Consider the following 14496-nt stretch of genomic DNA (forward strand, 5'->3'; position numbering starts at 1 on the left):
TAAACACAAATGAAGAGATAACCTGATTTATAACATTTGCAAAATTTAAACTCCCCAATTGTGTCTTAATGAGCATTACACAGAGTTTAATTCAAGTGTCTCCCAACCATTTATGGTGTCTGGGGACCTTCTCCTTGGGCGAAAAAGTAGGAAAATATATAAGTCACTGTTTACTGTATCTTTAAAATGTAAAATATATCCTTGTCTTAAAGATTAAGTGTATTAGGTGAAGTGATCATACAGTAGCTGCTAAATGTGTCCAGCATTGCCGCAACAAACTGACACCTCCTTCATGGGAAGAGACAATAAAATATTTTGCATTTAATGCAGAATTGGCAATAAGCCCAATGTCAGGCATCAGTTAAGTGGGCAGTGTGTCCTTCGAGCTGTCCACTTGTGATTGGATCACCCGAGATGCATGTTAATGCCAGGTGTAAACAGGGCCTTAAACTGCAACTTAGTGCACACCACACCTGTCTGGACTTTGAGGGTTTTACTTCAGTAGTGACATGGCAGTGTGCAACAGTATACTGATACTGAAACCACATCTTTGTTTAGTATACTGATACTATCCATTGGTAGTGCCAGGGTATTCATTATGTGTTGTTTCTGTCATAAGATCACTCATCGTGTCATGTCTTTAAGGGTCCACTATACACGGTCAATCTTCGTCCCTACCCTCACCTATGGTCATGAGCGATGGGTCATGACCGAAAGAATGAGATCGCGGGTACAAGCGGCCGAAAGGGGTTTTCTTCGCAGGGTGGCTGGGGTCTCCCTTAGAGATAGGGTAAGAAGCTCAGCCATCCGGGAGGGACTCGGAGTAGAGCCGCTGCTCCTCTGCGTGGAAAGGAGCCAGTTGAGGTGGTTCGGGCATCTGATGAGGATGCCACCAGGGCGCCTTCCTAGGGAGGTGTTCCTGGCACGTCCAACTGGGAGGAGACCTAGGGGTAGACCCAGGACCAGGTGGAGGGATTATATCTCTTCTCTGGCCTGGGAGCGCCTGGGGATTCCCCAGTCAGAGTTAGCCGATGTGGTCGGGGAAAGGGATGTCTGGGGCTCGCTACTGAAGCTGCTGCCCCCGCGACCCGATTTTGGATAAGCGGTTGACAATGGATGGATGGATGGATGGATATACACAACATGTGATCTTTTATACTCAGTGTGCTTGTGTTAACAGAGGAGCTCATTAGAGACATTCCCAGCACTGACTGCAGGGAGGAGAAAATGAGCAAATCTAATCAACGCGGGCCCGTAATTATATTTGTTCTGGGCATGTGTTCTGTTCTGTTCTCCAGGTTTATGTCAACAGAGTAAACCTTGACAACTACACAGAAGCATCTTTTGCTGTAAGAGGTAGGTGTTTCGTCTGTTTGTTTAAATAGGTCAAGATGAGGCAGTTCTTTGCTCTAATTAATGTAAGTTTGACAGATTTATTCAGTTCTTCTTAATTAGTTTAACAATATTCAGAGAACATTTGACCAACCTGAATGTTGATGATATTTTCACAACAACATGTCTGTATGTGTTTTAGTTATTAGTTATTATGCCCATTTCCTGCTCTCTACAGCAGGACGTCCTCAAATAATGATGTCAGACTGGGGTCTGGTTGCACATTGGAAAGAAAAAGGTACAGAGCTGAAAAGGTTTATTTCCTCCATAAAACCTTTGTCTCGATAAAAAATGTCATCTGAGGGATGGGGAGCTGATGGGGAGGGGGGTTGCACGTGTAGCATAAAGCATGTGCTAAAACAATTTATCACCAGTAGTATGTGCCAAAGCATCGCACTGGGGAATCACACCAAGTCATTTAAATACATAAATAAAAAAATAATTTATTCATTACAATTAAAATACTTTGCTTGGAACAGTAATTTTTATCTGATATGATTTTCCGCCACAAAAAAGCGTAATTACCACATTACAATGACACTTATTAAAAACTGAAGAAGGTTTTTTTTTGTATTATCAGATTCCCAGAGCCATGCTTGTCAACACATCAGTTCAAAACGTAAAAAGTCTTTATTTCCTATCATAAATGACAAGAACAGCGGCAAAGAATTACACCCAAGAAGCTGGAAACAGCAAATGTTTGACATTTTATCTCATAAAAAATGGCTTTAATAAGCATTTGTTGCTGTAGATGAGTGACGGTCGGTTTTCAGCTGGCTCTCGTTCAGCAGAAGTGGCAGCAGCCTCCCGGGTGGTGTTCAGCGCTGCTTCAGGGAACTGGCTGCTGTACTCGTGAATTTGTCTCCCTGCAGCAGATCAGGGATACCTGGTGAAAGAAAACCTCTCCTTTGAATGGATAGTGTCACAAACCTAAAAAACGTATGTAGTTTAATACAGTATTGAGATGGATACAAGCTTTACACTATATAGATATGATAAATGATGTATACAAATAATGTATTTTTATCGATGTATGTATGTAAGTAAGCTCTATGTCACCTGTAGCTCCCCTCTGAGGTTCACCTGGCCCCAGTTTGTGATGCTTCTTGGCCAGCTGCTGCTGTATGCTGCGACCATGTTCTCCACAGAGAGTAGGGAGGGAATCTCTGAATAGTAGCTCTGCTGGGTTGCTTGAATACATGGTGCCTCCAGCTGATCAATGAGAAGAGGGCAAAATCTGTTCACACGGATTGTGAATCCAAGAGCACAGATTTACAAAACCGCACGCACAGATTAGGAATTCATTCCCAGAGTTTAGAAATCCATTCCACGGTTTAAACATCTGTGGATTTCCACATCCATTTTTTTTCTACCATGTGCTCCAGAGAGGCCTTGAGTTAATAAATAACTGTGTCAATTCATTTGAGCTGTTTGTGTTTTTGTATATTCTTCTGCAACCATGAGGATTGCGCTATCCATGTAAATATATACATTTGTCGATTTGATTCTATTTTTCTTTCCTTTTAATTTTTTTTTTGTCTATTTTTTTTATTTCTCTGTCTTGTGATATTCTGCTGTTGCAACAAACAAATTTCCCCGTCTGCGGGACATTAAAGGAGTCATCACCTGGTTTTTTACATATCCAGTCCCTCTTGGATCGCTTTGGATCAATTCTCAAAACTTATTAGAAAAAAAAAAAAAATTAAAAAATCAAACATAGAGCTTGTTCTGACACTTTTTCATACCGCGACTTTCTCACGCGAGATTATGCGCGAGGTTTTGACCGGTCCGGATGTGCATTGTATTAATATGTAATGAGGCGCGCGTTGATTGGCCGCAGGAAGGACAGAGCCGGAATGGGGGGCGAGCCTGCATGCACACAGACTCCAAAACATAAACAGCGCCCTGTCATGGCGCACACACTAAATGACGAACCTTACGGAATTCAGGCATTTATGTACGAGCCGGAGTCGGAAACCGAACGGGAGAGTGAAGAGGCAGAGACGGTGGAAGAGACACGTTTACAGCAGGACGTCTCTGAATGGTAAAATCTTTTTGTTTCTGTCTTACTTTTCTACGGAAGCGCATTGCATTCACTGGATAAAAAAAACATCAGACACCTTATCTCGTAATTATGAGAAAAGATCTCGTAATTACGAGAAAAGATCTCGTAATTATGAGATCAGGATCTCGTAATTATGAGAAAAGATCTCGCGATTATGAGAAAAGATCTCGTAATTACGAGATCCGAATCTCGTAATTATGAGAAAAGATCTCGTAATTACGAGATCATACTTTTACAGTAAATACTCCCGGTAATAAACTGAAGGTATCACGAAGGTATCCGGATTTCAAAGTAAAGGACGACATGAGAAAAAACAACAACAACAAAACATTGTTTCCATAAGTAGTTCAAGATTTATAAACTGCTGGATTTAGCACTTCCTAGACTACTTGCATGCATAATATGAAGTACTTTTACTGTGTACTTTTCGAGTAATCCTGTGTCAAAATCCTTAACAGAGAAAAAGAATAAGGACATTTCGCCCAACTTTTATGTGTTATTAAAAAACGTATTTTCTATTAGTAGACCAAGATTCATATACTGCTGAACTAAGTACTCCCTATACTTGTGTAACTATAGTACTTCATGTACTTCTACTGTGTACTATTTAAGTAATCCTCTGTCAAAATCCTTATCCTCGTATGCTTCATGGGTCTGACTGAGACTGCAGTCTGACCCACACAGTCACCACCAGCCACTCATCGGAGCGGCTTCAGTACGATTACCGTAAATGTTATTCACAATCAACGACGCACCTTTCCTTATCTCATAATTACGAGATCTTTTCTCATAATTACGAGATCCTGATCTTGTAATTACGAGATCTTTTCTCGTAATTACGAGATCTTTTCTCATAATTACGAGACCTTTTCTCGTAATTACGAGATAAGGCGACTATTTTTTTTTTTATCAAGTGAATGCAATGCGCTTCCGTACTTTTCACACTCGTGTTTTACATGTAAGACCTGAGTTTTAATGCTGGCGGTGACGATGTATGGCGTGAAAATGACAGAGAAATAAGCAGATTCGGCGTGCTCACTCAGAAAGTCTGGCTGAGGACGGCTGTGAGCCGATGCTTATGCAAGTAGCCTCCTGTGGTAACGTCACCACAGGAACAGAGTCAAAATCTCGTGCTTTAGGAACGCGCACTACTGTGCGCTATTCCTGTTCGGAAAAAGAGCCAAAGTGAAAAAAATAAGCCACTTTCAAACTCGATTTCCGGGTGATGAATTCTGATTCTGATTCTGATTGTTGTCGGTTTGCGACTGTCCTGGTGTGAAAGACGATATCTTTGTCCATGTGCGTGTGTTTGGTCTTAAGGGAAACAACAAGGAGCGTTTCCAATCAAAGTTAAATACACATAAATCTATTGATTGATCGGTAACATCAGCTGTTTCTGGGTCAGTTCCTCTGAAGAGTGTGGAGGTGGAGCTGCAGGTGAGGGACCATGTGGCTACAGTGGTCTCCACCCTGAACTATGAGAACAAGGAGGACAAACCACTAGAGGCTGTGTTTGTCTTCCCTCTGCCTGGAGATGCTGCCGTCTGTCACTTCAGTGCTACGATCGGACAGACGCAGATTGTAGCTGAGGTGAAGGAGAAAAAGCAGGTGAGCTGCACAGTAACGACTTTCTCACTACAGTGGAGCTGAAAAACACAGTAAACACAGTGAAAGTGACCCACATGTGTCGTCTGTACTCCAGGCTCGTGAGGAGTACGATGATGCTTTGAGCTCTGGTGCGCGGGCCATCCTAATTGAGGAGAGTGACCAGAGGCCAGATATCTTCTCTCTGAGTGTGGGCAGTCTGCCTCCAGGAGAGAGCGCCTCCATCAGGCTGGAGTACGTCACTGAGCTGGCTGTGCAGGCTGATGACGGGCTGAGGTTTTGTCTGCCTGCTGTGCTCAACCCTCGCTACCAACCTCAGGGTAGGAAAACCACCAGACAACACTTTGATCAGGGGAATGCTTTCATAGCTAACATCAGTCAAAAATTGAGCTTTACACACCACTCACAGAACACAGGGTGATGATGGGGTGAAACCAGTTATGTGACTGGCTGAACTACAGACAACAAAACATTAGCAGTGAGGAAAATATAGCAGATAACGAGGTCCAGTTTCATCTGACTTTCCAGAAGAAATACACACACACTGCGGTTGTCACAACCTCATTAACAAGACACATCGCACAACTACATGGGTCTCAGTTGCTTTATCTCAGATGCTGATGTTATTTCCAAACATAAGTATACAAAGCCATGCAGCTTTGAAACTGTTGTGACATGAAGAAAAACTGGTCAGTAAAGGAAACTTTTAGTGGGATTGAAGAGCGATACAATGGATACAGTCATTACATTTTTTAATCTCTAAATTGTGTTGTCCATATATTGAACTAAGAGATGTATATATTTACCAGAAGAAATTATGTATTTTGTATTACAATGTTGGCATAATGTCTCGTATTCCTGTGAAATCAAACATGCTCATACGCTTATTTTCTTTGCTTTTATCACTAAGTAGGAACAATTATGCAGCATTACAAATTAAATTAAATACTTTGTTCAATGTTTTCTTATGTATTGCATGATATCTTTTCGATTCCAGTATTCCTCACTTGTCTCATGTCATGAACAGGCAGTGTAGGTGCCAGTGTTCAGGTGACCTCTGTTCCAGCCTCTCTGGTGCCCTACAGTCTGTCTTTCTCTGCCCGAGTGTCCTCTCCTCGTCCAGTCTCTAAAGTAGAGTCCAACTGTTCCCTGGACCCTCTCCAGTACCTCAACACAGAGCAAACCCAGGCCACGGTAGGTGGAGTGCTAATGTGTCTGCTGTGTGTGATTGTTCCTCAGCACTGACAACAACTTACATCACTTTCTTTATATTGATGAGTGTTGTGTGAACTGCAGGTCAAGTTGGCTGCAGGACACAAGTTTGACAGAGACGCTGAGGTGCTGATTTATTACAAAGATGCCCACCAGCCCACTGCTGTGGTGGAGGCAGGACAGGCCTCTGCCAAGCCTGGTGAGTTAGTGAATGAGTCCAGTTGTTGCTTTACAAATAAAAAGGTCATTATCCTCCAACTGATGAGTTTGTTGTAATGACTGGTAAAAGCCAGATGTGTGGTCATGTTCCTGTCTCTCCTCTGTGTCTCAGGCTCTCTGATGGGTGATCCAGTAGTGATGCTGAGCCTGTACCCTGAGTTCCCCCAGGATGTCATGTCTTCACTGGCCTCCTGTGGAGAGTTTGTGTTCTTATTGGATCGATCTGGAAGTATGGATTGTCCAATGAACTACAGCAAGAGAGACCAGACTCGCATTGGCAGTGCCAGGGTATTCATTATGTGTTGTTTCTGTCATGAGATCATTCATAGTGTCCCTCTCACTCAGTGGCCTTCAGTATCTTTCCTCTCTTCTCTTAAGGATACTCTGCTGCTCCTGTTGAAGAGCTTACCAATGGGCTGTTATTTCAACATCTACAGTTTTGGATCCAGATATGAACACATCTTCCCGTAAGTCACAAAGTCAAGTGATTGTAAAAAACTTGTCCAGGCATCTTGATGCAACAACATTTTTGTCTTTTGTATTTCTACTGTGTGGCCACTTGCCAGTTTTAAAACACATGATTGATATTTGGATTATTTGGAGAGCACCATGATTGAAATTAATAGATGAAGTTACTCACATTGTCTTTTTTGCTCACCAAAACTTCAGAGGTGAACGAGCTTAGAACATACATAAGACACCTGTTCACGTCAGTAACATATCACCATCCAGTTGGTTCAGTTCTAAGGAACATACAGCCTGGTCCTACAAACATTTTACAGGTGATGATATTGAAAAATTAGTTTTATGTGCAATTTGGCGCCCCCTCAGTTTCTGAGTGGAACACCACTGGGGGTAAATTCAAAAAAGGTCTGTATCAATTTGTCAGACGTAATGTAGGTGCTAACTACACACAAAACTCACTTCGTCATAACAGTCTTATTTGGTGAAAGCTTGTATGTTGAAGTTAACATGTTTGTAACTCTGATCAGAGCCTCTCAACTGAAATCAGAGACACCACTGTTCACACTGTTACAAGACACTGAACCATCAACATGATATTGAAGCTGTTATTATGAGGTTACATAATGTTTTCTGAGACATGAGAGAGAGAGCGAGAGAGAATCGCAGTGCATCTCAGAATAGATTTGGGCCCCCATCTCTGGATGTGGTGTTGATGATGAGTTCATGCATTTGTGTGATGGCAGTACGAGTGTGGAGTACAGTCAGACGACCATGAAAGAAGCTCTGAAGAGAGTTAAAAGGATGGGTGCTGATCTGGAGAAAACAGAGATCCTCAAACCCCTCCAACATATTTACAGCCAGCCCTGCATTCCTAATCAACCAAGACAAGTAATAAACGCAGACACACAAAAAAACACACATACACACACACATACACTGCATGTTTCTGTGTGTGATGTCATGTAACTAGTTGTGATATGTAAAATCTCCTCAAGGTGTTTGTGTTCACTGATGGAGAGGTGGGGAACACCAAAGAAATTATCGGTCTGGTGAAGAAGTATTCAGGCTCCCACAGGTGAAACCACAAGAACACAAAACAACAAACACACACACAGTTCCCAGAATGTGTCTCATCATCATCAGACTAATCCACTGTATTGTAGGTGTTTCTCTTTTGGGATTGGGGAAGGGGCCAGCTCTGCTCTTATCAACGGGTTGGCCAAGGAAGGAGGAGGTCACGCTCAGTTCATCACAGGGGCTGACAGGATGCAACCCAAAGTAAGACATAGTTCATAGTAAAAATACATTTTGAATAAGAAATGCAATAACACATTTGTTTTCTGACAGAAGAGATGATTCCAGTAAATTAAATCTTTCAGTGCCTTGCTCGTCTTTTTGGGGCTGACAGGATGCAACCCAAAGTAAGAAGGATATTAAAAACAATAAAGCTATAAAGTGAGACAATGCATAAGCTGTCTGAATCTGAGTTCGGACAGAAATCTTGGTTTTAGTCAGTAAAACTGTGCGTGCATCTTCCCACTTTATGTAAACTGTTTTCACTCATCAGGTGATGCAGTCGCTGAGATTTGCTCTGCAGCCAGCTGTGGTGGACATATCAGTCACGTGGGATTTGCCAAAGGGAGTCTCTGTCACTGTCCTCTCTCCACCAATCACAGCACTTTTCCAGGGTCAAAGGTCACTGGTTTATGCCCAGCTCAGTGGACAGGTAGGAGCAGCACCATCTCAAAAGGAAAACCTCCCTGTTTGGATTTTTTTAAGCATTAAGCTATATGAAATACATTTTCAAATATAATGTTTTTCCCATCAGGTATGTGATCACAGTAATATGTTTACTAACCCTGTAATGATTTTTGTCAGAGTTCAGAGGCAGCAGAGGGCTGTGTGACGGTGAAGTACAGCCTGGCAGGTCATCCCTCTCAGAACCAGCTCCACTTCAGTCTCACACCTGCACAGGACACTGGGTAAAACATAACATAACTGCAGTGTTATTCATTGAGTCCTGATTTTACAAATGCTGAATTTAGTTTAATTATTTACATGAAGTAAAAGGAAACCGACAAGGTGAGAAACATGTTGCTATTTGTAAAAAGAATATTGCACTGATACATGGCAAGTGTCAGCTCAGTGGCTGACACACATAATTACTTAAAGCAAGATGAGACCAGACCATGAACTGTGTTTTTCCAGAATTAGTTTATATTGTCGGTATACACATCTGTTAAAGTTATACAGAATATCTTGTTCAATAACTTAAAGACTTCTCAAGGTGGTAGTGTTGTTTCCGTGGCACAGTGTACAGCTAGTAGGTTGATTCAGAAGTGGCAGTTCAAAGCAAGTTGTTGGTATTTAGTAAAATGTGTCTTCAATGTTAATGTCAGTCTGCTTCCAATGTGAGTACTTTATCTGAAAGAGCAAACTGAATACTTGAAGCAAATAGACAGGTTTAGTATATTTTTGCAAATCTGTGTATAGATGTGTTTACTTCTCTGTCTTGGCTGCAGACTAACAGTCCACAGGTTGGCTGCTCGGACTCTGATTCGCTCCCTGGAGATGGAGGAGAGAGAGAGCAGAAGAGAGCAAGATGAAGTGAAGAAAAAGGTGGTGGAGCTCAGTGTCCAATCAGGAGTGATCAGCGCCTTCACTGCCTTCATCGCTGTCAACAAAGGGGACGGGGAGGCGATTCAAGGTCCTCTGGTGCGCAGAAATGTTCCAAAACCCAGTGAGTCTTATTTCATGAAAAATAAAAAACAAAAGCCACGCTGTACTGAAGATATACTATCGCTGACTGGTAATGTTGACAGCAAGCAGCAACCTCTGCGGTGAAAAAATTAAACCCATTCAGAAGTAAAAAAAATGCAGTTCCTTCAATGGCCACTTGAGGCGGGCTCCAAAAGTGAGTCAATACCCATACAACCATCTTCACAACAGAAACAGACATGTTTACACACGGGTACAAAAAAAGAGCTTTGCCCTGTATCCCTAATTTTTCCATTCGTGACAACTGTACCGGGGGGGATATGTATATAACTCACCCGTTTAAGTTATATTAGGGCTTAAAGTTGAGCATAATTAAGGGTGTGACTGCTTTGAGCGACAGTTAGATGCTAGTCTTATTCAACAGAGAGATTCATTATATGAACTGATATTCATTATTACTGCATGTCTTAATAGAGAATAAACTGTATGATTAAGCCTCTCAATTTTACTGTTCATGGCCATAATCGACAAAAGTGCATTTTTGTTTATTTTTTTGGTCAACCAATCACAGCTTTCATAAGAATGTGTCACACCTACAACTTGGTCAACCACGCCTCCTCACTGAGATAGAACTTTATGTCCTTCCCTTGCTAAGTGTTGTTCGGAGTTAGCAGCTCTTTGAGACAATTCTCCATTTGTAGTCAGTTATTATGGAGGACTAAAAGTGCCACAATTAAATAAATAAATACACCATTAAATCATTAATGAAATGTGTCATTAATTCATTAAATGTGTCATTAATTCATTAAAATTGGAATTAAATGTGTCATTAATTCATTGAAATATCAATTCATTTGATGTAAAAAAAAAAAAACATAATTATTTCACTATTTAATTGATTATTTCATGGTCCTGAGTTGCAGTGTTTCATGAATTTATTTTATCTGTCAAACTCACCCATCAAAGTTGATGGGCGGTTCCTAACACCTGATTGGTTACCCTGCACATCAAGTCAAGGCAAATTGATTCCAGATAATGGATTGATGCAATCAAACAAAACTTTATTGGCATTTAGCGTCTTATAATTAATGAGATGATAACCTGGCTTCAAAGAATATCAGTAAATCAAATGAAAACAAGATGTTCTTATAAATAATCATCACATTAAAGGTAATTTACAAAGGACAAAATGTCAAGAACTTGATCTCACTAGAAAGTTCAAGGGGATGTTCTTCTTTCGGTTTCAAGACTTCAGACCAAAGCAATGGATTAGACTAAATTTGTGTTAGCCCCGCCCACTGACTTTGATGGGTGAGTTTGACAGATAAAATAAATTCATGAAGCACTGCAACACAGGACCACGAAGTGATACTTCGTAGTGAAATAATTATACATGTTTTTTACATAAAGTGAATTGGTATTTTAATGAATTATTGACACATTTAATTCCAATTTTAATTAATTAATGACACATTTAATTAATTAATGATAAATTTTTTTAACTATTTAATGGTGTATTTATTTATTTAATTATGGCACTTTCAGTCCTCCATAAGTTGTTAGTTGATTTTTTTGTTCACTGCTATTAATGTGTTGACCTCATACTAAAATTTAAGGTATAAGGACCTGTGCGATGTCCATCAATGAGTTTATGTTGCTCCTGTCTGCTCCACCCATAATGGATAGTTCTGCTCCACCTGCCATGGATAGTAAGTATAGAATTAAATAAGAATTCAATCTACATCGGTGTATTTCTATAAATACACATGCTGCATTGTGAATTGTGATTGTTTACAATTACATTGTGTGAATGTTTGTACCATTATTTGCATATAGATACATGTGTGTGCTCCTGACATGTTGTTATGTATTTAACACTATAAATATTTATAGTTGTACACTAATAGTGTTTGCAGGTCATTGTAATAATCTCATAAACCAGCAGTTTACTGGTTGATATTTATGTCTACTCATTCTCATATAAGTCCTGACCTGACACTCTATTTCTTCTAATCTTATAGTTAATATAAAAAGTGGTGCTGCTCCCTCGAAATGTAAGTTTCAAAGCTTAATGGGATTTAAACATATCTGTGTATTTCTATAAGTATAATTTATGGATGGTGTGTGTGTGTGTGTACTGTACCAGCAACATGATTTTGAAGCTGTTTTTTAGGTCAAAAAGTTACATAATGCTGCTTTAACATTCTAGTTAAAAGTGTGTTTTCCTCTACATTTGAATGAAACATAGAAAAAGATAAGGCTGAGTAGTCATGTTACACTTCTGTTGGCTGACTTACTCACAAATATGTGTCTAGTAACAATCAATCATATTTATGCGGATATACAGCGTTGATATTTTAGACTTATCACTGTTGAGCTGCTGATTACATTATCAATATTATAGTTTTTGGTCGACTGAGGAGTTCTGTGGCACAGAGACACAACGGACATCATGCTGTGTTTACTCTGCTCTCTCTGTAGCTGTTCGGGGCATCTGTGGAATTTTTAGTAAGCTGATGAAGAAGCTCTCGAGGGGACCAGCTAAGATGTCTGACCCGCCTCCTCAGATAAAGTGTTCGTCAATAGAAATTGATTCTCGTAAGTAGACACGTGCCACAGCTGCCACTATGAACAGCATGTCAGAGCAGATATTACTTTGTTCACAGTTTACTCTGTATAACTGAACTGTTCGATCTTCTTAAATTTCCCAACAGAGCAGTGTAAAATTAGTTAATTGATGTTTTATATCAGCAACATTTTGTATTATATCAGTAATAAGTCAGACTTTCTTATTTTATTTTTAGGACCCTGTGAATTGTTTTTATTTACACTATACACAGGTTATATACAGTATAAATATGTGAGGGCTAATGATTGATATTTAGCTGTTGTACGCTGTATGTAAGGGATAATGTATAGAACAGTGGTATACTATACATTATCCCTTATACATTATCCCGCTTATTACATGGTTACTTGCCAACATGAAAGAAAACTTGACACAGGGTGTCTTTTTACAATTTATTTGTTACCATTCATAGTGTATTTCAGCAGAGAAATATAGTTCGCCAAACCGACGCCGTTTTGCTTCTCCCTCTTCGCTGCTTTCCTCTCTTTTTCTTTTCTTGACCGATGACGACAACTCAGCCTTTTGCCAAGAGTTGAACTGGACTACTTGCAGAGCAAAGATTTTAGAGTGCGGAGTGATACGAAATACGTGAATCAGAGGCAAAAAGGCCTCTTTCCTTGACAACAGTCAAATATGCTTAGCAGCGGTCAATTATACGAAAATAAATGACCGCCGAACGTTGGGAAGGCCCATTCAAGTGAATGGAGCATTCTACAGCATTAAGAAGAGCCGTGTAATAAGTTAAGATATTCATCACTTATATGTTTCATCATGTAAAATAGAAAGGCCTGTACAAGGTTTAGTTCAATCGCTCAGGCACAAAGCTTCTGATGCTCAGTTTGCTTCTGTCCAGTAACTTCAGTAAGTTTTATATCCTGATAAAACATCCGTTACTTCAGTGCCAAAGACCAGTGATGAAGCACTAATGGTGCAAAGTGTGGCCACTGGTTATCTTTTGTAGAGTGCTGGATTTGATGTTTGGTCTATAACCTGTCACTGTGAAGCATGTAAACAGGGCACAATATTAAATCACAATATACTTTACATTCATCTGAACATAAATAATTGAGATCGATTATCCTCCATGAAATCAGAAGCTGTAAGTTGTGGTGCTGAAGCACTACAGGAGTTTGGGTGTGTGGTACGGAAGCCAAGAACTGCCATGTTTGCAGTTTTTCCTTTTTTTTCATGCTTTTGCAATGGAAAGGTATCTTAAACTGCTTGATCCCTGTCATACACTGTTACCGTGCTTGATTTCAAATAGGTGTCATGCTGTGGAGGTCACTATGATCTCTAGGATTGGCTATCAAGTGTCACAACAAGCTGTCTAATAAACTCATAATGTATCTGCAGTTATAATGGGCTTTAGGTGAGCAGCTGCAAGCTGTGGTAGAGAAAACTCATTTGTTCTTGTGATAAATTATCTTCTTATCTGGTTGTCTTCTGTTTTCTAGATATAATAAGCTGCATTAACTCGGTATTACAGGAAACTCAGCTTTGTCATCTCTACATAACAAAATAATGGACTAGTGATCTCAACAATGACGTTGAAAAATAATTGCAAACATGTTTATTTATTAGGTAATTCTTGCATTCTTAAAGATTATTTTTACTTCATTGAGTCATGCTTGTTTTAGAGTTGGTGTATTTGTATCTAATTTCTGTTGCAGTGCTTCATGCATTGGGTTATACTTGTCTGAAAAAAAAGAATAATCAAGAAAATTGAACATCAATATTTGCCAACACTTTTATACTGTTTATATTTATTGTATCATGTGTGAAGACCAAAAAAAATGACACTACCGCGACTAAATTTTATTGTTTTTCTTGCCGTGTGTTATAATACTGTAAACTGTGACAATGCATGGGGCAACACGCACTGAAGTGGACACTGAACTCAAAAAGTACATTAAAGTTAATGTGTTGCACCACTTTTCTATTGCGATCAATCCTCATATTCACTGACATCTTTCAGTGTTGTGACTGAAATCACTCTCTTTAATATATAGCACGATAGGAAACATTAGAGGCACAGACATGAAAAAAAGAGAGAAAGAAAGCACCTACATTTTCAGTGAGATTACAGGAAGTTACAAACTCTAAAATACCATTAAGAGAATAGCTGCAAACAGCTTTAGGGTCTGAACAATCTCTCAGTCTTTTTTTTAAATACCTCTCAGTGTTGTTGTGC

At 39.8% G+C, this 14496-nt stretch overlaps 1 protein-coding gene across 1 annotated transcript; it reads left to right on the forward strand.

Annotated features, from left to right (window-relative positions):
* Nucleotides 1–1299: 1299 nt before the first annotated feature.
* On the forward strand, nucleotides 1300–12282 carry LOC115596585 (von Willebrand factor A domain-containing protein 5A-like). Its single transcript, XM_030441796.1, has 17 exons — nucleotides 1300–1356; nucleotides 1571–1630; nucleotides 4863–5065; nucleotides 5160–5382; nucleotides 6090–6256; nucleotides 6359–6473; nucleotides 6606–6781; nucleotides 6872–6960; nucleotides 7702–7846; nucleotides 7954–8033; nucleotides 8122–8236; nucleotides 8526–8684; nucleotides 8837–8940; nucleotides 9481–9698; nucleotides 11293–11385; nucleotides 11698–11730; nucleotides 12158–12282. Exons 2-17 carry the CDS (start codon nucleotides 1588–1590, stop codon nucleotides 12280–12282), a joined length of 2088 nt encoding a protein of 695 aa, XP_030297656.1. The 5' UTR covers nucleotides 1300–1356; nucleotides 1571–1587.
* The last annotated feature ends 2214 nt before the right edge of the window (nucleotides 12283–14496 follow it).

This window comes from Sparus aurata, chromosome 2 (genome assembly GCF_900880675.1).
Source record: "Sparus aurata chromosome 2, fSpaAur1.1, whole genome shotgun sequence".
NCBI classification, from domain to species: domain Eukaryota; kingdom Metazoa; phylum Chordata; class Actinopteri; order Spariformes; family Sparidae; genus Sparus; species Sparus aurata.

Coding starts and splice junctions, on each gene's coding strand:
- LOC115596585 (XM_030441796.1), top strand. CDS start 1,588: ATGATGTCAGACTGGGGTCTGGTTGCACATTGGAAAGAAAAAG. Junction 5,066..5,159: donor AGGTGAAGGAGAAAAAGCAG/GTGAGCTGCACA, acceptor TCTGTACTCCAG/GCTCGTGAGGAGTACGATGA. Junction 11,731..12,157: donor TGGTGCTGCTCCCTCGAAAT/GTAAGTTTCAAA, acceptor CTCTCTCTGTAG/CTGTTCGGGGCATCTGTGGA.